Source organism: Zeugodacus cucurbitae, chromosome 5 (assembly GCF_028554725.1).
Source record: "Zeugodacus cucurbitae isolate PBARC_wt_2022May chromosome 5, idZeuCucr1.2, whole genome shotgun sequence".
In the NCBI taxonomy this organism is placed as follows: Eukaryota; Metazoa; Arthropoda; class Insecta; order Diptera; family Tephritidae; genus Zeugodacus; species Zeugodacus cucurbitae.
The window spans coordinates 30,500,361-30,525,525 of NC_071670.1; the positions used below are offsets into that span (position 1 = coordinate 30,500,361).

Below are 25,165 nucleotides of genomic sequence, written 5' to 3' on the forward strand. Positions count from 1 at the left end.
TGAAGAGTGGAGTTGAAATCCGGATGTCTGTCTGTCGTATTATAAATTTCATTATAAAGTATGATACCGAAGGGCTCCGCCCAAATTGGTATACAAAATTTTAAGTGGGTGTGGCTCCGTCCACTTATGGGTCAAAAACCATATCTCCGAAACTACTTGACCAGATTCAATGAAAGTTGAATTGTAATATTTTCCTTTCATCCCAATGATATGTTGTGAAAATAGGCCAAATCGGTTCACAACCACGCCTACTTCCTATATACCAGAACTTTGAAGTCAATCTGAATAGTTTACCTTACAATATGTAAAGCAAGCACTAGTGAAGATATCGGAACATAACTTTGCATAAATACTGCATTTATAGTGTGGCAGCCCCTTTCTAAAAATCGACGAAATCGGAACATAGGTTTTCAAGGCCCCATATATCGAACATGAAGACCTCGGTGCTTCTAACCTAATATTATGGTTTCCAACTTTCAATGGACTTTATACCATATTTATGACATATATGTGGGTCAAATTGTCTATTATATAATATTAAATAAATTAATTGCGAGAGTATAAAAGGTTAAAAAATGTTAATGTTAAAATGTTCGGTCACAACCGAACTTAGCCCCTCCTTACTTGTTTCATTCAAGTTCATCCATGGTGAAAATCTAAAAGATTAAGAAGGCGTAGCTTGTGGTAAGCACAGCACACACGTTTTGTCAAACGCTGGATCTCTGAAGTCCCCTTTTCCACAATAAATCTCAACGTAACTGGTAATTCCAGATCAACAGCTATAGTTGGCGTTATATCGTTCATACTATTTTCAATTGCTTCTTTATTTAACCTGTAGAATGACGTTGGTCATACAGCTTTATACGTTTATGCACTTACACTGGCTCTGGAATATCTGAAGGATTCGTCGGGAAATTTTCTTGCAATTTTTTCAATTATTTCAGTATAGTAAATATGCAGAAAGAGTTCGAGAGCAGTTTCTGGTCATATTTACAAAAATGTTTCGAATTTAAGTTCGAAATCTGAATTGCATCGCACCTAAAATTAATTAATGCGATTTGAAATTTCGGCATCAAACGATTTCCAGCACATGTCTGATAGGAAGGCATTACAATCGATTGATAGAGATTTGGAGATAGATTTCACGAAAAAATACAATGCATATACAATGAAACACCATTTTTTAATGAGAACACTATTATTTTTGGTTGTTCATAAAATTAAGTTGACTGTTATAGCTGGGACTCTAAAGATTTCAATTTAATGTGTTCAACATATGGTTCTTAAATACTTGAGCTTCGTATAAAACGGTTCAGGTAAGTTAAAACTTATTTTTGAGCGAATTAGGTGGCTATTACAGTTTACAACTCAACTCGAGATGTTACTAGACTATACTACTATAATTAACTTATTTCTAATTGTGAATTGACTATAAGACAACGAGAAAGAGAAAGCTCGTCAACAATCAATCAATCATATTGGTGTTCTCTGTACGAATAGTTAGTAAGGAAAGAGAAAAGTGAGTGCAACTGCGTTGTATTAAAGTTGAGTTGTTTTAACTACAATTCAACTGAATCGCAATAGCAACTTAACTTAAAACCATTATATTGTGATAACTTACCGAGATGACAACTCGTGAATATATCTATGCAATAATCGAATAATCCATATGCAATGGCATTTAAGGCTACATCGATTTCCTAAGTTTCTTTTATCCAACAACAACTAATTCATGCTTCTACAACTTGTTTTCAAAGCAAGCTAGCTATATTGAATAAAGACTTTCAGACAGGAAGCAATACGACGTATACTTCAATATCATATAATTTCTCTCCTGAGGAATGTATGGTTCAGTCAATTCCGGTCAAACCTTTCGAAGCTCATATAGTTTGAAAATTTATTAAACAATTTACCCACCAACCAAAAAAAAAAAAACACACAAGTAGATTGCAATTTACACCAGTTTGAAATTTTATTTCGCAATTCAGCGCAACATTTACAATATTTTTATTTTTTATTTTTTATATATTATATTTATATTTAGACTTATCGCAGCTTAAAATTAATCGTAATTATTTCATTGGATTAAAACCACATACCATATACCACCAGCGCAACAATGTTATGGAATTTTTATAAAATTCTTATAGAGTTGATGCCATAAATTCTGCTTACATAATGTGTGTTTTTTTATAATAATTAATTAGCATTTATATAACTACAACAAGTATGTACAATAATTGAATGCTGCAGCAAGTGAAAGTATTTAATTTTAATTTTTTTTTATTTGAAATTTTATTTATTTACCGTTAAAAAGAATTTTTAGCATTTACTTACAGCCTTTTTCATGACATATACATACACACGCTTAGTTAATAGTTAATTAACGCATACTATACTGTTTAAATATTTATATATATGTATATGTATGTATGTGTGTGTAAATACAATTAAAATGCAGCTACCCTCACTTAACGGTTAAACAGACTCACTCAACCACATGCATAGGCACGTAAGTATACACAGTTGCACATTGCACACATTACAAACATTGCTAATCATTTAAATCGGTAAACGTAGGGGCTCAGCAGGTTTACAAATTTAAATGAGTATTCGTTAATTTCCTTTCCAACTTGCTTTACTTGCATTTTATATTTACCTTACGGTGAATACACTTAGTACTTGTTAGTATTTTTTTCTTAACTATAAAATCTTATAATTTCGAATACCAATACGTTTTGTTAAATTTTAGTATTTGCTCAACCTTACATAAGCGTTAGAGACGTACTAATTAAGCTAACGTCGACACTTACTTTGAAATCGTCTAAAGAGTAAGTCATTACATTCATCTGCTTATTTGCGCAAAACAGAATTTCTATTTATTTATAGCAAAGGCTTAATTAATCGCAATTACATTGAACAGCTTAATGCAAGCTTAATAGATATATTTTTGAAGTTGTGTGCTCATGTTTTCTGCACACAAGTAGCTGTAATTATACCGCCTGTGGCTTAAGACCTACCATTAAATTAAGCCGTGGGTTAACAAAAGGTCTATTGCGTGTGGGAAGTGGTATTTACATTTGGCTTGGAAGCTTTAAATTGCCACACATGTTCCATATATGCCTGACTTCTAATATAATGTGCTTAGTAGACATCAAAATACTAATTTCGAGCTTAACAATTAATTAATAGATGCATGTTTTTAGAAATAATTTTTTTATTTTCACAATATTTATGCTTTGAAAGAAATCTAATTAACAATCTCTTATTAGTTAATTTCAAAAATGCCGTGTAAAAATATACTTTAGATGACTATGTATGACCGCCATTAAATACTCGGCAGATTTGCTTAAACTTAAACCGAATCTTACACGCACTCAGCTTCCTCATTCAGCACACTGACTTCATTCCTTGCCGCCTCCTGGTCGGCCACCACCATCACAACCGACTCTTCGGCTATAATATCAACGTTCGTTTTGAATTCGCTACGTCGGCACGATTTATTCGCCACTTTCGCCGCCATTGCACCATTTCGCCATTTGCTTGCGCCACCAGAGGCAGCGCTGCGAAATGGTACCCACATTACCATTTACTAGAGCACAGTCTCATTAGTGTTGGTGCATGAGCGTGGTCCATTGACAATGGAATACTTCGATGTGGCCTCCTGTTTAGTGAGAAAAGGTGCGAAAAATATATCCTTAAATGTTTCACGAAATTGCCGTGACATGCCACAGTAGATACCGAAGTTGATCGGATAGCTAAGCACCAGAAAGAAGTTCGTAAACATTATGGATATGTTGGCAATGCGATAATTGAGAAATTCATCCATCAATGAGGAGAAGATGTGCAGCACGGTCACTACAGCTATGGGTATTTCAACGGCCAGAAAGACCGACACCACCGTCATCAACATGTATGTGGTGCAATTGCTGTCACGCAACTTGCGACTCTCTACTTTCTGATTATCCCGGAAGAGCGCTTTGCGTCGTTCCTTCGCTTCTCTCATTGCGCGAAAGAGCAACGCATTCAGAGTGACGAGTAAGATGCATGGTATCACGTGCACGAATACCACACGAAATAGGAAATATGTGGCAAAGTAGAAATCTTCACCGAGATAATTGTGTACCCATTCCGAAGTCTCCACATGGCAAACCTCTGTTTGTTGGCCGTTCCATTCGATTGTGATCGGGAAGTAGGTGCGATCGAAAAACCGTGTCGCCTGATGCAGGAAAGCGACGAGTGCGATGTACGTTATTGATCGTTTGACTCGTGGCATTGTGCACCATGTTCGCGCCATAGGAGCGTGACACACGTAAATGTATCTAGAAAAGGAAATAAAGAATAATAAATATGAATTTGTAGTGAATATACTGGGCAATTTTGTTTAATAAATCCAACACGTTTATTGGACGCTGCTTATAATACAAAGGTTTTGTAATTAAATAACGATTACAGCAACTTGGTTATAAGTGTTTTGTCCACCTAACTATTGGTTTTAAGTTCTAAACCTAAACGAGTTAGATACAGAGCTCTATATATCAATAGTGATCAGGGTGACGAGTAGAGTTCAAATCCAGATGTCTTTCTGTCCGTCCGTCTGTCTGTGGACACTGTAACTTGAGTAATAATTGAGACATCCTACTCAAACGTGTTTCTTGGCACCATAAGAAGGACTCTTTCATAGAAATCGAAATCGGACCATTACCACTCCCTCAAAATGGCGAAAGCCCGAAACCTATAAGGTGTCATAACTAAGCCATAAATAAAGTTATAAAATTTGGTACGAATGATCGCACTAGAAAAGGGCATATTTATATGTAATTTTTTGTGTGGGCGTGGCGTCGCCCATGATAAGCTTTTTGTCTATATTTCAAAAACTACCAAAGCTATATTACTAAACTCTCTGAAGTTGTTTCTTTTAGGTACTTCCTTATGCAGTCTTAAAATGGGGAAATCGGGTTACAACCATGCCTTCCTCCCACACAAGGGGTATGAGGGTAAGGGTAAAATTGCTTTAATTAATTGCAGAGAGGATTCAATCAAATTTCTAAACAAAATTTAAAATGGGCGTTACTCCGCCCACTTATGGGTCAAAACCCATACGTCTACTTTCCTTATAACACAATTTTACATAGGTGGATGGTGATAAAAATATAGAAATTATCCCAGCTCCCACATAATACCCCAAGATCTGTATACTAAATAAATATTCTGAATACTCGGAAAAATAGCCGAAAATTGTTTTTTAAGTCTGACTATCAACGTATGATTTTGATCTAAAATGGATAATTGTAAGCCCAATAACATATTACCTGTAAGCTTTCAAATTGACTTAATAATTATGAAATTGTCTTAATATGTCTCTTTTATGCTTCAATCTCAAGTGAATCCAAAACTGCCTTCACAAAGCCAACGGTATATTTTTGTCATTTATTCCAGCAAAAACTTTATTTGAATTGAAGGAACAATTTCGTGGTATGCAAAACATTTGAACAAGTCGAAGTATTAAGCATCTAAGCAGGACATGACCACGACAAAAGAACAACTAGCATGCTGGTGCTCAACATATTCACTACTTGTCTACAAAAGAGAGCGACAAATGGGTGAAAAGCCTAGTATACTATGTTGGCAAAAGGCTATGAGTAAAGTATTTGTAAGCGATCAGCTAACATGTAATGACATTGACAACTTTTTCCATGCTCTAAGGTCAACGTCAATGGACAAATCGTTTGTAAAGTCCCTTATTGTTTTTGTTGTTGTTGTTGTCATTATTGCCAATATACATACTTGTAGTTAAAGATTTCTTGATAACGAATAGGCTAAACCAATTTTATGACAGCAATGACTGTCCGATGGCGAGCGAGTGACAGTCAAATCCATAAATGAAATGCGTAAATTATTCAGAGCGTTGAATGTGAGCTTTGGGCTGTGAGAGTTGCTTGTGTCGCTGCAAAAAGGACACGTTGAAAACTTTTGTGATTTTTCTTTGTGTGCTGACATTGACATTCGGACTGGTTATTTTGCTTGCATAACTGAAAAAAATGCTAATGCTAATAATTTCCTCCGGCCGTACAAGAGGATTTGCTATTTTGCTATCAAAAGCCCAGATGTTGTCATAAATAAACTAATACACTGCGAAAGTATGATTTGTACGTTTGTCTGGAGAGTTTCTGCAGAAGCATGGAAAACTGGTGTGCATTTGACATATTAGACCAAAATAACAAGTAAAATTGATTTGCTTTCATTAGTAATATCCTTCAGCGACAATAAACTTCGATTGTTTGCCAATATAACATTTCTGTATAATTTTGCTGAAATGTCGGATTTTTGCATTACAATACAAGTAAATATACAAATATTAGTTTCTATATTTTCGGATACAGAATATTAGAGTTCAATATCAATTAAAACTGTTAGTTATTGTAGATGTGTTATTATTAACGACGATGATATTGTGTAGCAAAATTTTATGATTTCCTTAAAATCCTCTAGGTGGCGCTAGAGTAGAATAGTTACCAAAACTATTAAATTCGATACATAATTGGTGATGTAGAAGTTTTGTTATTGGCAAACATAAAATATTTAATGTATGCTGTAAATTCCTCAAATATTGACGGATGTTCGCACAGAATCAGAAAAATACTAAATATATATATATAAAAACTAACACATAGATTTTCTACGAACTTCCGGGTACCAAAATTTGTATTTCCCGCACACTTATATCAAAAATTACCTCGTGAGTATGCGAAAAACGATCAATTATGACTTCGAATTTATGGATAAAACTGTTTAAGACTCCTTCGGCTGAAATATGTTAAAAAATAACGGGAAAAATAAATTTATTAATTCTTCTTCATTAATGTTGACGCCTTTAAAATAGTTTCCATTCGATATTATGCACTTACGCCAGTTGTTCTTCCAATATTCGAAACACATCTCAAACTCGATTTTTGGGATAGCCTTTGGTTTTTTTTTCGATTTCTCCTATGCTTGTACAACAACCCTTTAAGGTTCTCTTTACGTTTGGAAATAGGAAAAACTCTCAAGGAGTCATGACTGGCAAATATGAATGCATCATTACAGTTTTGTTTTTGGCCAAGAATTCATGAACAAGCAACGAAGTATATTCTTTTAACAAACGAAAATCGTCAAGCAAAGAATACAACTGACAATTTTATATTACTTCAGTGGCATGTATGTTTCTATATCAAAATCACTTGACAATTGGACTCTCTAAACCCGAAAATGTTTAATTATTTTCAGAATACTTCGGAAGACTTCTTCACATTCTTCATTATTGCTTCTTTTTGTTACCGCTTTTATTCTACAATGAAGTTTAAGCGATTTGAATTCTCTCAAATGAATATTTTTGTTTTTTTACTTTGTCTATAATTAAGAGTTAAAGATAACTAAGATTTGTATCAACTTTCATGTATATACATACATACATAATATTATCATTTCCATAACATTTTAAGGAATATTCAAAGTACTAAGGTAAATAATATAGTAGATTTCTATTATTTATTCAAAAACTTTCAGCAAATCCTTTTTCGCCCAATCAACAATAGCAAACTTGCTTGTTTTTAAGTTGTTTTTCGCCCATCAGATTTGCAATAATTTATCAAAGCAGGACCTTGCAAACTTGCGTGCGTATGAGTATGTACGGGTGCTACGAACTTGACTTTCGTTTTCCGTAAGAGAATGAAATCGTTGAGACTAATTGAAAACGGATTACATTTCACGTAGGCTCGCCATTAGAGAAACCCCACTCAAGTCTATATAAGATACTTGTAATACTGTAATACTAGCGCTTTCCGCGTTCAACATGCTTTCAGCAGTCAGCTCACGTCAAAGCGTTGAAAAGGGTTAAGTGTGCTCTTTGGAAAATTTGTTTGTAATGCTCAAAATATTTGAAATTGTTGCAAATAAATTTGTATGCCGCGAAAGTTATGAGAGAGATAGTCGAAGTGGCAAGCACTACTTAAAATATTACCCATTGGAAGTGCGGCGAAAGGACCCTACTTAGAATCAATTGAAATATCTGCGCCTACTACCCTTTTACCCAGCGCATAGAGAAAGGTGAAAAACAGCCAATAATTGCCATAATGTAAACGAAATAATATGCATCGAAAATAGAAAAAGTATGCACCGTGACTAAAAGCACGCAAACGGCAAGTAAGACGAAGCGTTCCACTCTCTTGAAAACCCTTTAATACTGTCGGGCATTCAACAACTCTTGCTTTTGTGCAAACAGTAATTGAAGCGTCTCTTAATTACAAGTATTTATAAGCAATGTCCAAACAGCGGGTGATTATCATTTTCATTTCCACTTCCCTTCCACCAACTGATAACAGGTATGGTTTGAGTAATGCGAGCAAGTGTAAGTGTATCTATAAGTATGTAGTATAAATAATTTACTGAGTCATTAATTAATTTATACAAACATGTACATACTCGAATACAAACTTTTATTGTATTATTGATTTTTGTCGCATTGTTTTTGTTTATCGATATGGAAAATTGTCGTTAACCAACATTTATCAATTGAATGGTTTATAAATTATATTATTCATGTACATACGAGTGTGCGTGTTTATATTGCTCCATGCTTAATGACAATTAAATTAATATTTATTGAGTTTTATTGCTGATGTGCCGATAAACGGATTGTTAAACAATATTTCAATTGTTTGGCTTTTATACTACTACACATGGTTGGAATAGACTATGGCTGGCTTCTTAATTTATGGTTGATATTTTATTACATGGGGCATAAGCCTTTATTAAGGATTTGGTGGAATTTCTGTTACAGAGTTTCTTACTAAAAGTGAAAATATGTAAAAGTATATACCTGAGTTGCAACGACAATTTTAGCGATTGAGTATGATTTTAGAATGAAAATAGAAAGTTAAATATTGTCACCAACTCCATCGCTAAATTGTCCACAAGGAAAAACAATATTATTTTGAGCCTTATTCCATGACTTCGACACCTTATAAAGAGCTAGACATCTTCTGAACTAATGTGAATTCGAAGGAGTGATAGGCAAGAGTTACTTTTGTAAATGTAATTAAGCCATTATAAGAGTGTATAACAATCGGCTAAGTATTGGGCCAAATAAACTTTTTTCGAGAGCTCAACCTGGAAAATATGTCAATAGCCTTAATTGGTCAATTAACCGGCCGTTGCTCGATTAATGCGCTGATTTAGATCGATTTGTTATACAAAATCTCATTTTGCTGCATTAATTTTAAATCGAATTTTCAATAGCAGTAGCGAATGATAAAATAGCAGTAGTGCAACGAGACGGTAGACGTCGCTGCTGTATCAATAAATTTGACTGTGCGAAAAAGCTATTAGTGAAATACTGATCTATCGAAGTTAGATAGAAATATTGTCCTGAATTTAGTATTATTGAAAAGTATTATTTTAAATTACAATTATATGTACTGAAAAAATCAGAAATATGGGAATACTCTATATTTACCTCTTATTGTAAACACGTGTATCATATGAAATCAAACTTGGAGCTACGAAAAAAATAATAACTTTATATTTCGATAAGTACTGACCCAATTTTCTAAAGAAGTCGAAACAGTTTGACTGACTGACTCTCTCAGCCCAGTGATTTTTGAAACCTAATTTTTTTTATTAATTTTTTAGAAGATCTGAGTATGATGCTATTGAAAGAAGAAGGCGTTGAATACGCCTATTGTTATACATTTTTAGTAACTTACATACTATTTTTTTTAATGTCGTTTTCTGAACGTCGATTTCGAAGTTTGAATATTGGAGACTAACTTCTAAATATGGAGAAAGGAAGTTTGTCCTACTTGGCATGTTTTAAAAACGGTCCGGTTCCCCTCAAATTTTGATGGAAATTTAAACATATGAAAAGAACTGTTTTTGTGAAGTGCGTTTCTAATATAGTATTCATTGATAGTTAATATATTTATTTATGTAAACAAGTAAGGAAGGGCTAAGTTCGGATATAACCGAACATTTTATACTCTCGCAATTTATTTGTTTAATTTTAAAAGTTGGAACCCCTAATATTATGTGTATGGGTACTAGGGGAGGTTTCGGCCCTCATTTTTGGAACGGAGACATGGTATTAGAAGAATAATATTCCCGCTGAATTTCTTCAAAATATCTTCGCTAGTGCTTACTGCATATATTGTAAAGTCGACGATTCAGATCTACTTCAAAGTTCTGGTAAATAGAAAGTAGGCGAGGTTGTTAACCGATTTGATCTATTTTCACAACATATCATTGGAATGTCAGGAAAATATTATTAACCGAATTTCATTGAAATTGGTCGGGCAGTTTCGGAGATATGGTTTTTGATCCCTAAGTGCGCGGAGCCACACCCATTTAAAATTGTGTATACCAATTTGAGTGCAGCCGTTCTGTACCCTCTTTATAATGAAAAATAAGGTTTCTAGTGTTTTCCCTTACTGAATTAAAACATTTTTAGTAGTTTTAAACATAACCTTTGTATAGGAGGGGGGATTTCCTAAATTTTTGGACTGTATAAGGTAGTACCTAAGAGAAACGACTATAGAAAGTTTGGTTGATATAGCTTTAGTAGTTTATGCGATATGTACAAAAACCTTAGTAGGGGGTCTGGCCACGCCCACTTCCACAAAAAAATTACATACAAATATGCTCTTTCATAGTGCGATCCTTTGTACCAAATTTTACTTTCATAGCTTTATTTATGGCTTAGTTATTGCACTTTATGAATTTTCGGTTTTCGCCATTTTGTGGGCGTGGCAGTGGTCCGATTTCGCCCAATCTTATTATGGTACCAACGAATATGTGTACCAAGTTTGCACTTGCACAGACGGTCAGACAGGCATCCGGATTTCAAATCTACTCGTCACCTTCATCACTTTGGTATATATAACTCCGTAAATAACTCGTTTAGTTTACCGCCATTTCTTATCGCTGTTTACTATTTCTAAAGATGTCCATTACACAATGTTTGGCGTGGCCGTAATAAAAAAATTTCACGCGATACTGGAAAATAGCCAGAATACATAACTATTTAAAACGAAATTCGGTATATGAAGCTATGAGAATGCACATATTGTATACCCTTATTAATCAATGGTGTAGTTGATTGCACTTCATAAGATATAAGAAAAATACCAAAATGTTTACATACATTTTGCAAATTATTTTTGTTGAAAACTTGGGCAAGCTATTGATTTTATTTCATTTATGTATTCTATGTTATATTGTTCGATTTTTTGAAATGCATGAGTGTATGCAAGATTTTAACACCATAGGGAGCCCCATTGATATGCACATCCTGCTTTTTTGTTGCAGACCAAATTGAAAAACTGGGAAAACGCTAGATATGTATGTTATTTTGTTTGTCTTGTGCTACTGTCTACCGTTAATGGATGTTGTTAAGCTCACTACTGCATAAACTACCAACAAACAATATGACATATTCCAATAATAAAGTTAAATTTCCGCCAGCAACTCAGTCTCAGTGCGAGTATGAGTAAAAGGCTTATGCATTTTTTATGAGCAAGGATCCTGCCTAATCCGTAGTAGCGCATACATGTATATGCTCTTATAAACCTACATTGATTTGCCATTTATGGGAGAGCTCTTAATATGTGACAGAGGTTAGAGTTTTCGTTCCTCTATCGTAAGGTCTTTAACTTGCTACGGCGAGTAACGGATGAGTTGCTCAATTTATGGCTTTTCATTAAATGTCTTATTTTAAGTGTTTTTCTGTGTTGGCCGTAATGTTTAACACTAACTCATTCCTAGAGAAAACAAGTAGATTGGAAAATGGTTCAAGTAAAACCATGCAAAATATAGTCCTTCTGCTGTGTAACATAGGCAACCATTTTTGTTGGAAAATCTATAATAGTACTTAGCAATTCTTTGAAACCAGATTTTCGAAAATTAGTACATCTGTGAGATGAGTTCGGTTTCATGTTCCCATATGCAAATCTATTTTAGTCTCTTTCTCTACCTCTAACAAGATGCAAATCTTAAGGAAATACCTTATCCGATATTTCACTATTATTAAGTCAAAGACCTTTTTATTAAACATTTTAATCATACTCCTTCAAAACCTTATTCCACCACAATCATTATTTGGAGTTTGGGTAGTGACTTTAGTGTACTGTGTGAAGGTTCCTTTAAGATATTTGAAAAATACTGCAGTCAAAGTTGGCGGAATCAGCATACCGAATGCAAATTTTAACTTGACTTCTAACAGCTAGTGGATCCATACGTGGATCACGGTCCGAAGGTCTTTGATAAAAACCCTTTCTTGAACAAAACCTGTGTCTTCCGCAGTGGTACCAGTCCCATCATTTAACTGACGTTATTTCAGGTTTATAAATATTTCCCTAGTATTAAACTGATGTGTTTACAAGCAGAACTGCAAAACGAAATAGATCGAAGCCTCTACACACACAAAATATGGAAATTATATTGACTTCACAGCTACATAACATAAAACACTCAAAGGGACATAAAAATTTTACAATCTACCAATTCAATAAAAAAATGCAATAATGTACTACATATATTTTGCATACATACCTTTGAACAGCTAGCGCCAAGGTCAACCAAATGGACGCCGTGTGACATACAGCGGGCATAAGCTAAAAAACACGTCAAAAATAAACCATGAGTTGAAATTTTATTTACTTGTTTTTAGAAAAAATTGCACATATAACAAAAGCTATGTATAAACATGAACAATTCATCGGTAACAATGAAATAAGCGACAAGATCATGGAACAACAATTTCTATAGCGGAAGCAAACAGTTATGCATGTACTATGTATACTCACATAGGAGAAAAAACGATATGTTGACCCTGGGGAGTGTTTTTGAAAAATGAAAACATGTAAAATTGGTGGTGAACATATATATGTACATACATATACATTACAGGATATGTGCACATCATACATACACGTAAGCAATTGTTCGGTTCGAGAGCGTACAGGTAGAGCAAATATTTGCAATGCTGTGCACCGAACTTGACAAAGAATGGTATGTGCTTAAATGTTACACGCGTTTTTTCTTTTGATTTGTGCAAACATATATTCTTACAAAAGGTGTCAATTTGCATATTTGTATGATGCCCTAGCTTTTGGATCTGTCACGATTCGCTATGAGAATGCTTAGTAAATCGCATAGAGAATAATAATTTTGTTCACTTAATCGATATAGAGTTATTTATATAAGTATATGAAAATTATCATTAGGGCGAGATGTGTCGGATCGGACCGGTGGACAGATATACATTTGAAATTAAATTCTTCTAGCTTATCCTGATCATTATAATATATATATAGATATAACACTATATCCATCGAGTTTACTTTTATATGTATATTGCAAACAACCATTCAGTGGACAAAAATATTACACAATTTCTTTATACATATTTCTTTATTTATTTATTGAATCTGCTTTGTTTAAAGCCTAACAATAAGTAATAAAATCTTAAATCTTTTTACAACTAAAAAAGCTCAGGAATGTGGTTGAGCTGTTTTGGTAGAACGGTGCTCTCTAATAGGCTGGTAGATCTCTCCTTTTAAAACTTCCTTTTTAAATGTTCAGGAAGTTTGGAAATATATTTCTTTCTGCTGTCCTCTATCTCGTTCATTGCCAGGCCATATCGAACGCCTGAGCTACATCTAGAAAAATAGCTGAACAGTACTCTCTGTGCTCGAATCCTGATTTCGTTAGTAATTCTTTTTACTTGCTCTATAGTGCCATGTTTAGTACGAAACCCGAATTTGTGGGTTGGTATTATATTATTTTCGTGGAGAAAATGAGACATTTTTGATAGTAAAACTTTTTCGAATATTTTGGAAATACAGGGTAAGAGTCTTATTGGTCCCAAGTTTACCTATCATAATGATCTGCGACTTTTTCCACGAAATTGGATAGTACCCGAAACCCAAGAAGTGCATTAAAGGGCAAGAAGAATACTATTGTAGCAATATTCAGTAACACAATTAACGTTTTTGGAGTAATATTATCATGTCCTGAAACCTTTTTTGGATTTAGCTGTTTTTTGATCCTAGTAATTTCATAAGTAGACATCCTAATAGACACGGTCGACTCGTTAGCAATATACGGCAAAGTTGGCAACTTAAAAGTGTTATTTGGACAATTAGGTTGAAATACTTATTCTAAATGATTTGTAAAGCAATGCGCCTTATCTTCATCACTACGTGCCCAATTACCATTCGACTGCTAAAAGATTTTTGGGATTTCCAAAGGGAGTTTTGCTTGCTAGAATTTGTGCATAGTTTCTTTATATAATTTTCAGTGTTGTATTCTTCCTCGCGTTTAAGCGCTTTTTTAACTTACGTACAGAGGATTTCAATTGAAGCAGAGTTGCAGGCGAACGACTTAACTGCCATTCACGTCTAGCTCGCTTTTTTTCATTTACAAGTTTTTCTACTTCATTATTAGTGATGTTTCTAAAAACAACTGGTTTAATGTTTCTTTTTGGTGTTGCCAAGTCAGCTGCATTAGTTATTACATCATTAAATTCTGTTATACTTTCATCAATCTCTCTTCCTGTATTTATTTTTAAATCAATGTTAATGTGGCTACTGATATATTTTCTATATTTCAACCTGTTAGTTTTATGAGATGTTAGAGATACCTTTGGGCTCAAATATTTTATTAGTACAGGAGAATGATCAGAAGATATGTCAGTACATGTACCTGCTGTTATGAATGCTCTATCTATATTTTTGACTACAGCAAATTCTATTAAGTCTGGTATTTTATTTTTATCACTGGGTCAGTATTAGTACACCTGTCGTCCTATCGGATTAATAAGACGTGAGCCCCAGTAGACATGTTTTGCACCTGCTTCAAATCTTGGACCTAGTGTTCCAAAAAAGTTACACAATTGACAATTGATTGAGGTTAACTGGCCATCTTTTCCTGATAACAATATGGTCTATTAAACTGGATAAAATTGTTTCAATATTTCTCCTAGCATCATATACCCAATATAATGATTTTAGAATGAAAGAAACTTAAAAGCTGTTGACAATTAATAAATATATTTCCTAAGATCGATCTTATGCTGTTAATGGTATTTCAGTGGACTTGTTTTACTGTAAGAATTTTTAATTGGTTACTAAAAGCTTAACGAGCCCGTGCAAACAGTAAAACTATTTATATTGCTTACAGGTGTGCAGTCTGCTGCTGTATGTACTCTTACATATATATATGTATACATATGCACCCACATGTCAAGAGCACTCCTGTATTCTGATTGCACACAAAAGCTTCTGTGGTAGTGAAAGATATTATAAAATTTATTTTTAAAGTTATGAGATGGAAGTAATGAAAGCATTGTCACTATAGCCCACGGCTATTTGCCCCCTCGGCAGGCGTATCTCCATTCACATGAACATACTCACATGCATGTTTACTATATTTATATTTATGTACAATTATATGTATGTGCAAGTAGTTATGTGACCTTATGGGACGTGAAGAAATGCCAAAAGTAAAATTTTATTACATGTGTAATCATCAAATTTTAATTGCATTGCGATGAGCTTTAATGTATATCCAACAAGAGACAGTCCCATGACTGCATCATAATTTAATTTAATTTTCGAGAATTGAAAAACAATTATTGTACTTCGGAAAACAACTTTATTAAAGGCTTCTATTATCGAAAATGTACAAATTTGTTTTGAACAATTTCCTAAAGGAGCATTTAATCCAACCAGGAACTTCTTTTCACCCATTTGCGAAATCTAAAAATGACTAATATCAGATAACTATATGTGACCTGGTCCACGGAAAGGGGGCTTAGGTGTCAAAAAATCAATTTTCACTTTTTAGTTGATTCGGATGGATGATGAGGGTTGTTTATTTTTAACAGCTGTTTTCCAGAAAACTAGTTTTCGCACGTTAGCTCCCTTTTCGTAGACCAGGTCACATATATACTATTGGATTAACTTTTTATATTTAAACACGCGTTATTAATACCAGGAGAAGATGTCCAATAAACCGGTCGAAAATTTCTGTTTACAGTCAGTAATAACCACGTATGTCTTCATATTCGTTATTTGGGGATTTAAAATGTTTAAATGCACTAACTTTTTAAATACCGGGGTAGAACTAAATGTATTTATGCTAAATTTTATCCTGATATATTTATTTGAACTTAGTTTATATATCGTATAGTGAACGAATCTTATGAAAATTTAAAATTATTTTATATAGGAAGAAGACGAGAACTTCTGATACGTTCTGAGGTATTGTCCATTTTTGAAATGGTTCCAATAGCTATAATAAAACGAGGCTACTATCTATATGAAAACCTTGCAATAATTTAAAATTGTCTCCTTTAAAAATATACTAGCAAAAAAATGTTTACTACTCTTACAACAGCAAAGTAAAATAAGTGCAGTATTGCCAACTGAAGCAGAGGTATATTGTCGAATATAAAGCAATATTTAGCAAAGCGTAAATTCCGCAAAATTAATTAAAGTATAGGTATTAAGAAGAATTGCTCCTGGCTACTACGAGTAGAAGTGCAATTAAGTGCTTGCAATTTTTGTTAAATGACATGTTGACGTCGCCTATAAAAAAAAATAACAACGACGACAATAACGAGCACTCATTAAGGCGCCATTGTCAATAGAGTTTGAAATTTACTCACCTCGTTAAATATAGAATATGTCAGACACATTGATACCGGATGCAACGGCTTGTAATGATTGCCGAATGTGTACATATACCAGAGTCCCGGCGCCGGAAATATCACTGTCAGCATATCACATATCGCCATAACTGGAAAAACACAATTTGACAAGTGTTCAAATGTGAGAGAAGGCATAATTAGTGGAAAACTGACAACAGGCAGTATCGATTTTCAAATATTAATTGGATTTTTTTTTTATGTTTATCTATGCAAGATGTGTGATGAGTAATTAAATATCGAGTGTGCTTATCACTTTATCGAAAATATTAGAAAAATAATTATCAAAACAAAATTTGACATGAAATACATGCGAAAGGAGGATCTCATATTAAATGTATGTATACACCATACAACATATGGTGAGTGTGAGTGAACCATAAACATAGATTAGTATTATTAGTATTAATGCTAGATTTTAGTGTGAATTTGCAAATGACAGAAGTATGTTTCTTTATTAATCAGTCTAACACGAAAAGTTGTTTACTCATTTCATAAATAAACATATTTCATAGGTAAATTAAGCAATTGTGAATAGTGCTGTCTTTGTGTGGACAACCCAAAAAAGCAACCGGTACAAATACATTAAACTGACATAATAAAATTTAGATAAAATACAAAGTCATTTTACCATTATAATTGGTACGTACTTTTCTCTGTTGAATTTAACTTGGTGTTTTTAGATATATGGATTTCAAGAAGAAGTAAAACGCATATACCTAAATTACACAGCCACACAAAAACTAAATTTTTTTGGCGAACCATTATGGCGAACATTTTTTAAAACTTCCTCATATTACATCTGCCATTTGGATTTTTGAAAAATCGACATCGGGTTCGTAATCACTGGCTCCGAAAACCCCTGAGTAAAAAGTTCCATGCGATTTCGATGCATTTCTCAAAAAAAAGTCCGCCATTTTGTATCCATCAAACCCGAAGTATTTTAAAAAAGTCCGCAATATAGATTTTCTGAGGTTCTGATATGATGGGATTAAATGTACTTCAGATTCGGATTCAGCGATACCAAAAACATGTAGTGCTTGCACATAGTAAGAGACCCACGTCATGAAAAAAATTTTTCCTTTGTGTGGCTGTGTTATTATTGTTTGCCGTTATGCTTTCAGATGATTTCGGGTGATTTCCAACAATTTTTGCAGCGTATAATCACATACAAACGTTGTTGCGTTATAAGTCTGTTTAGTCTGTTGGTTATGACAAACTTAATATAAATCACGTAAGAGCTGTCAAAAAGACCAACTCCAAAAAAGCATTGCCTCATTGAAAACCGCACGTCTAAAAAATCACCCGATATAATGAGGAACTTTCCGATGAGTATTCAGGGTTTCCAAAAAAAAAATGCTACAGATTTTTTGAAAAACTTGTGAGTTTGGTACAAAGCCGAAATAGGGTAATCAAAGTAGAAGTACTTTTGGCTTCTGGTCTTTTTTTGACTGATCACGCGTGAGTCGTGTCAAGCTGTCATGCTATTTTTGTTCAGTGTTGTTTGGCATTTCATCATCGAAAGACCTACGCCTGAACAACGTTTACAAATTGTTCAACTTCATTTCGAAAATTCACATTCTCTAAAGAAAGATAACCGACAAGATCGTGTGATATCAAGCGTTAGACTTTTTCCTGTGGCGATATGTGAAGTCTAAAGTATATGCGGACAATCCCGCTTCGATTCAATCCTTGGAGCAAAACATCACATGCGCCATTCGCCAGTTACCAGTCGGAATGCTCGAACGAGTCATCGTAAATTGGACTCAACAGATGGGTCATCTGAAGCGTAGCCAATATTTAAAAAATAAATACCAAAGAATGTTCTTTTGAATAATAATAAACATTCCCCATTAAATTTGAATTTTCTGTGTTTTTTTCTTTAAAAAAGTATGGAAGCTCGGAATTGATCACCCATTACAATGAAAGTATCCAATTATCATCATAGGTAAGCCGGGTCGTTTTACCTGTTTAAACTATTCGTGCTATTTACATTCCTCAGTGAGTTGCTTGATTAAGTTAAAAATAAGCTCAGTCCATCAGTCGTTACAATATTTTATCTCGAACTAAATAAGTCATTTCCATTTGTCGGATTTCCCTCTATCTCAAGAATATGCCTATCAATTTTCACACCACATCAGTGATATTGCGTATGTACGTATGTTGTACAGTGTAAAGGCAATTATAAATTATTTCGGTTAGCCGGAAGCGAAAATGAAAAACAAGAGAACAACAAATCTGACTTTGGGAAAACGGACTGTCCTAATTTAGGCTCATGAGCTTTGTGGTGTGAGTCAGATGGGGCGCGAAATAGCGAAAGTAATTTTCAAATGAGTATCATATCCACAACAGCATGGCAGGAACTAACAGCAACAACAACTGTAATTAAAAATCACCCATACCACCAACCAAAAGCCGTTAATTAACGTTTTGTCTGTAGATGTGGGTAAATATGAGGTAATCATTAACGGTTGTAGTGCTGGGCAATGGTTGCTGCGAAACGGTAAAATGCTTGTGCGTTAAATCTACTTAACTGCTTGTATGTATAACAATTTTTGGGTAATTCGCTATACGTAGAATTTAAAACCATTCATTACATTTTTTTATTGTATATGACAACCATCGCACCATAAATCTCTCCTTTTTACCACTTCCTGCTGTGGAGTTTCCATTTAGCTCTAAGAAGTAATACAAAACACTTTTCATTTAACAAAAGCCAGCAAAGAACTACTTTGTACATACATATATGTAAGTAGATGCATGTATACGGGATATTTTAAAGCTTGAAATTTGCGCTGAAACTCCCTGACAAGCTGGAGCCATTTGAGTGCCGCATCATAATTAAATTTCCCTTCGCCTTATGCTTGCTTTAATCACAGTCCTTACTTGTTCGCTTTCATTTTGCGCAGAGACTGTGTGTGTGTTGGCATTCAAAAAGTGTTAGCAGCTCTTCATTACCCAAGTAATAGTTTAATGCGATTCATTTTCATGCGCACTCAACTGAGTGTGAAATGTAAAATGTAAGAAACATTTAAATTGCTCAATTAATCCCTTGAATGCTATAACAGGCAATTTCCGAATAGTCGACTCGTTTCCATGCCGCTCTTCCGGCGGTAATTTTTCTCAATTTCATTATTTATGAGTCCGAAATGGCTAATTAACTCAACAACTCGAATTGCATGGCATTTAATGTAATTTATGGATTTCACATTTACTTTAATATTTCATATCATTGCGTCCTTTACAATTTCCAAAACAAATTCCTTTTTTTTCTCAAAAGCAAGAAATCACTTCATTATTTAATATCAAATTTCGGGGTATTGGAGAACTTTTATGAATTTTTGATAGTAGCATTTGAAAGTGCTCGGTTTAGAAAGCAATTTATTGCAATTTACGGTAGAATGGTAGCTGCGTCAAAACTGGAGAGTGAATTGATTAATGTATAATTTTACATGGTTGTGTTGGCAAAGAAAATTTAGTTCACCGGACCCTTTTGGTCAGTATATTGAAAACCGGGGCTATTTGGCAATTTGCATCCGACAGAATATTTTGCCTAACGGCATGTAGCTTCAACGGGCAGTGTCCAGTGTTATGAGCTGAACCTTCTTCTTCTTCTTCTTGATTGGCGTAGACACCACTTACGCGGTTATAGCCGAGTCCAAAACAGCGCGCCACGTATCCCTCCTTCTGGCAGTTTGGCGCCAATTGGTTATTCCAAGCGAAGCCAGGTCCCTCTCCACCTGGTCCTTCCATCGAAGTGGAGGTCTCCCTCTTCCTCGGCTTCCACCAGCGGTTACTGCATCGAATACTTTCAGAGCTGGAGCACTTTCATCCATTCGAACAACATGACCTAGCCAGCGTAGCCGCTGTTTTTTTATTCGCTGGACTATGTCTATGTCGTCGAATAACACATACAGCTCATCGTTCCATCGTCTGCGGTATTCGCCGTTGCCAATTCTTAAGGGACCATAAATCTTCCGCAAAACCTTTCTCTCGAAAACTCCTAGTGCCGTCTCATCGGATGTTGACATCGTCCACGCTTCTGCACCGTAAAGTACGACGGGAATGATGAGAGACTTGTAGAGTTTGGTTTTTGTTCGTCGAGAGAGGACTTTACTTTTCAATTGCCTACTTAGTCCATAGTAGCACCTGTTGGCAAGAGTGATTCTGCGTTGGATTTCCAGGCTGACATTGTTATTGTTGTTAATGCTGGTTCCCAGGTAGACGAAATTATCTACAACTTCAAAGTTATAACTGTCAACAGTGGCGTGGGAACCAAGACGCGAATGCGCTGACTGTTTGTTTGACGACAGGAGATATTTCGTCTCGTCCTCGTTCACCACCAGACCCATACGCTTCGCTTCCTTATCCAGTCTGGAGAAAGCAGAACATACGGCGCGGGTGTTGTTTCCAATGATATCGATATCATCGGCGTACGCCAGTAGCTGTACACTCTTGTAGAAGATTGTACCTTCTCTATTTAGCTCTGCAGCTCTTATAATTTTCTCCAGCATCAAGTTAAAGAAGTCGCACGATAGTGAGTCACATTGTCTGAAACGTCTGGTATCGAACGGCTCGGAGAGGTCCTTCCCGATCCAGACATCGCGGCATAAAGGCAACTCCTTTTCGTACTGTCGAAAGCAACTTTAAAATCGACAAAAAAGTGATGTGTGTCGATCCTACTTTCACGGATCTTTTTTTCAATATTTGGCACATGGTGAATATCTGGTCGGTTGTTGATTTTCCAGGTCTAAAGCCACACTGATAAGGTCCAATCAGTTTGTTGACGGTGGGCTTTAGTCTTTCACACAATACGCTCGACAGAACCTTATACGCGATGTTGTGGAGGCTTATCCCACGGTAATTGGCGCAAATTGTGAGTACACTGAGATTCCAATCGTCAGGCATGCTTTCTTCCGACCATATTCTGCAAAGAAGCTGATGCAAGCACCTTATCAGCTCTTCGCCGCCGTATTTGAATAGCTCGGCCGGTAATCCATCGACCCCCGCCGCCTTATTATTCTTCAAGTGGGTAATTGCTATTCGAATTTCTTCACGGTCGGGCAATGGAACATCTGCTCCATCGTCGTCGATTGGGGAATCGCCATCTCCTGGTGTTGTACTTTCACTGCCATTCAGCAGGCTAGAGAAGTGTTCCCTCCACAAACTCAGTATACTCTGGTCATCAATAACTAGATCACCTCTGGGGGTCCTACAGGAGTGTGCTCCGGTCTTGAAACCTATGAGCTGAACCTTGCTAAGAGCAAATAGCTCAGCAGATTTCCTGCAATTTTTCTTAGGTCAGAATTATCTCGCGGTCGCACAGATACTGGCGATTGCAGCTTTTGTGCCCTTACGAGCAAGCTCACCGGCTTTTCAGTTCCCAACGATACCACTACGGTCTGGGACCGAAACGAATTATATTCAAGTTGCTGGAAGCTATTGATCCTTGACTCCTTGACTAACTTTGAGCGAACAGTCAGCGACCACATGGCCAGGAGTTCCACTATACTATCCGAGTGAATGCTCACCTCTCTGACAAAGGTAATCTATCATATGCTGCCTTTATGACATCCTGAATCCTAAAACATCCTAAAGCTGCATAGCATTGAGTGTGAGTGTTCATCTTCATTATACATTTAGATCAACCTTAAGCTTAAAGCTTTAATCGAGCTATTCGTAGCTTAAATTGTTAGCTGATTACGCCTGACGAACAATTGCTTGTGACGAACTATTTCTTACTCTAGTTCTTACTCTTCAAATTGACTTCACCAGTCAATTGAAGCTCAGATCCTTAATTGATTTGGTTTGAGGAATGCTCACTAATTCAAAGTAACCAAATACAACTTTCGACAAACAAATATATGCAAGTTTCTAGTAGCCGAAATTTCACCGAGAGACCGAACTTTTAAACTTACTAATGCAACTATTGAGTGAACAAAGCTCTAGAAACCTGTTAACTTCATAACTGCCTACCACCGTTGACCATTTCTATAACAACTAATTACACCCAGGCTAGTCCTAAAATACATTTTAAATGACAAATAAGTTAGTGGACTATTTGGCTTAATACTTCTAAAAATGTAATTAGTGTTCTATTTCAAATCGTTGCTGGATGCAAAACAAGCAGAGCGCTCGCAGCATGAAATTCATAATACGCAGAAAAGACAAACAAAAGTCTGAAGTGTTGAAATTAGCACGAACCGGCAACGAGCGCAGAGGAAGGACGTTGGAAAAGCCATATGCTGCCTGAAATGCTAATAATATCGATTTCATTTTAATGTCTGTTAGCATTCTTCAGTGTGCGTTGGAAGGCAGTGTGTTGTCACTTAGAAATGTGTTTACTGTTTGCATGCTATGACACATACGCGGGCACCACCTCCTCTTGCCATGCCTTGTGCTACCAGGGCGTATACTTAATATTGAAATTAATGTTGTCATCGATTTCGCGTGTTTACATCAAGGATCTGACACTGAAATCACTGCGCATTACGAGCATGCAAAGCGGATATAGTAGTGTGTGGGTGTGTGTATATGTATGTACACATATATATACATGTGAGTAGGTATGCTAGTGTAAGCGTGTCATGTGTGCATTTCAGTGATTGCATTCACGCCTTGTACGCTTCTAATCAGTAAGACTGATCGCAAGAGGTACTGTTATTGTGTAGGATACACATATATATAAGTATGTAAGGGAGCTTAGTGTTTGGTTATGTATGTAGATGAGTTTAATAAGTGGAAATTATGACTGTAACTTGTTGTAGAACAAAGGCAAGATTTAATCACATGAGATATGCTGTCTGTGTGCATAATCTTTCAACTAGAAAAAATCAAGTTCAATGCCATGGGATTAAACTTATATCAGAACAACAAGTTATTTATATAGTCGAGCAGATATCTGAAGAGTCTTTGAAGATTTACTAATTCCAATTTTTTAATATTTTATTAGTAAATAGTTCATCCATATGTTTTTAAATTCGTATTGCTTTGATATTTTATTTCAAAGATTAATTTATAAAGATTAAGTATTAATTTTTAGATGTTATAAATCCTATAAAAATCTGAAATAATTTTATTGATATGTGAAGCATGTCACTGCAATTAGTGTATTCATTTAACACCATTAACTCTCTCTCTCTCTCTCTCTCTCTCTCTCACACAAATCACAACGAAATATTACAACACTTACCCATTAGTACGAAATTTGTGGGCGTGGCCAAGTGTTTCTTACTTAATACCAACACAATCAAAGAATTCGTCACCACCGTTACGACCAATAGGACGGGCATGATATAGCCATACAAAGGTAATCCATATTCCAACGGATTATCGCAGGTCACATTCCAGTATGTTACATTTGCGCTCTCGTCGAAGGCCAAACATGGTGGCGGATACTCATAATAGTCGCTCGAATTGTGATCTAATGGCTGTGTATCATTATAGACCTGTGTGCTACCCACTGCCGCCATGAGTTCACTGTAGCTGGCACTGACTGTAACAGCGCTGCCGCCACCGTCACCGTCGCCGTCACTGCTCCAGTATGGTAGCGCTAACGTTGTTGTTGTTGCAGACGCATAAGACGCATTACTCGTGTCCAAGATGGGTGACATAACGGCGGCCATAGTTTCTGTTACAAGGCTTGCTGCTTTAGTGTTGTATTTCTGGTTTTGTTGTGCAGTCATATTTCTTTGAAACTCGACCAAACACACTGTGTTCTTTGTTGTAACTTTGTGAATAATGGCCAAGGCTGGGAAAGTTTAATAACGCTTAGCGTCAGTTGTCTGCTTATTTTGTTGCACTTTTGTTGTCAGTATTCCTATATTCAGCCATTTTAGGCGGTGATTTTATCAATCTTTCAATATTTCAGCTCCCTTAGCAAGTTATTTCGGAATAATTGAATTGGTTGCACGCTTTATGAAACCACCTAAAAGAAATCAAAAATAGAGACTTGAGTTTAGATTATTTGTATAATTAATATTAATAAGAACAAATAATATCTTGAGCAATTTATAAAAACAACTTAAGCCGACTTAAGCAATTGACAAGATTTTGAGTTAATCTCACTCAAGTACTAGCTGTGTTCTATCTCAGACAAGATTCTAAAGTTTCAAATCAGGATTTATAAAGGGTGATCCAATTCGAGGTTTCCTTTTTTTAAACAAAAAAACAGAGAAAACACAAATTTTTTGGGAAATGTTTATTATCAATCGAAATAATATTCTTTGGCATTTATTTATTTTTTTAAGATTATCTCTTTCAAATATTGGCCGCGGTTACGACCATGCGCTGAGTCCAATGTTCAATGACTCGTTTGGGCATTTCGACTGGGGAATGACACGCTTGATGTTTTGCGTCAAGGCATGCATTGAAGCGGATTGTCCGCATAGAATTTATCCCACAGGAAAAAGGAAATCCATGGAT

At 35.3% G+C, this 25,165-nt stretch overlaps 1 protein-coding gene across 4 annotated transcripts in view; it reads right to left on the reverse strand.

The window, feature by feature from the left end:
* Positions 1–1,940: 1,940 nt before the first annotated feature.
* Positions 1,941–25,165, reverse strand: part of LOC105216462 (sex peptide receptor) — a 105,471-nt gene continuing 82,246 nt past the window's right edge. For all 4 annotated transcript variants that reach the window (XM_011190957.3, XM_054232591.1, XM_011190956.3 and 1 more), the window contains 4 exons: positions 23,934–24,668; positions 16,703–16,833; positions 12,583–12,644; positions 1,941–4,322 (listed from right to left, as the gene is read on the reverse strand). In XM_011190957.3, the coding sequence (XP_011189259.1) occupies positions 3,593–4,322; positions 12,583–12,644; positions 16,703–16,833; positions 23,934–24,426 (1,416 nt within the window). In that variant the 5' untranslated portion in view covers positions 24,427–24,668 and the 3' untranslated portion in view covers positions 1,941–3,592. The remainder of the gene's footprint in view (positions 4,323–12,582; positions 12,645–16,702; positions 16,834–23,933; positions 24,669–25,165) is intronic.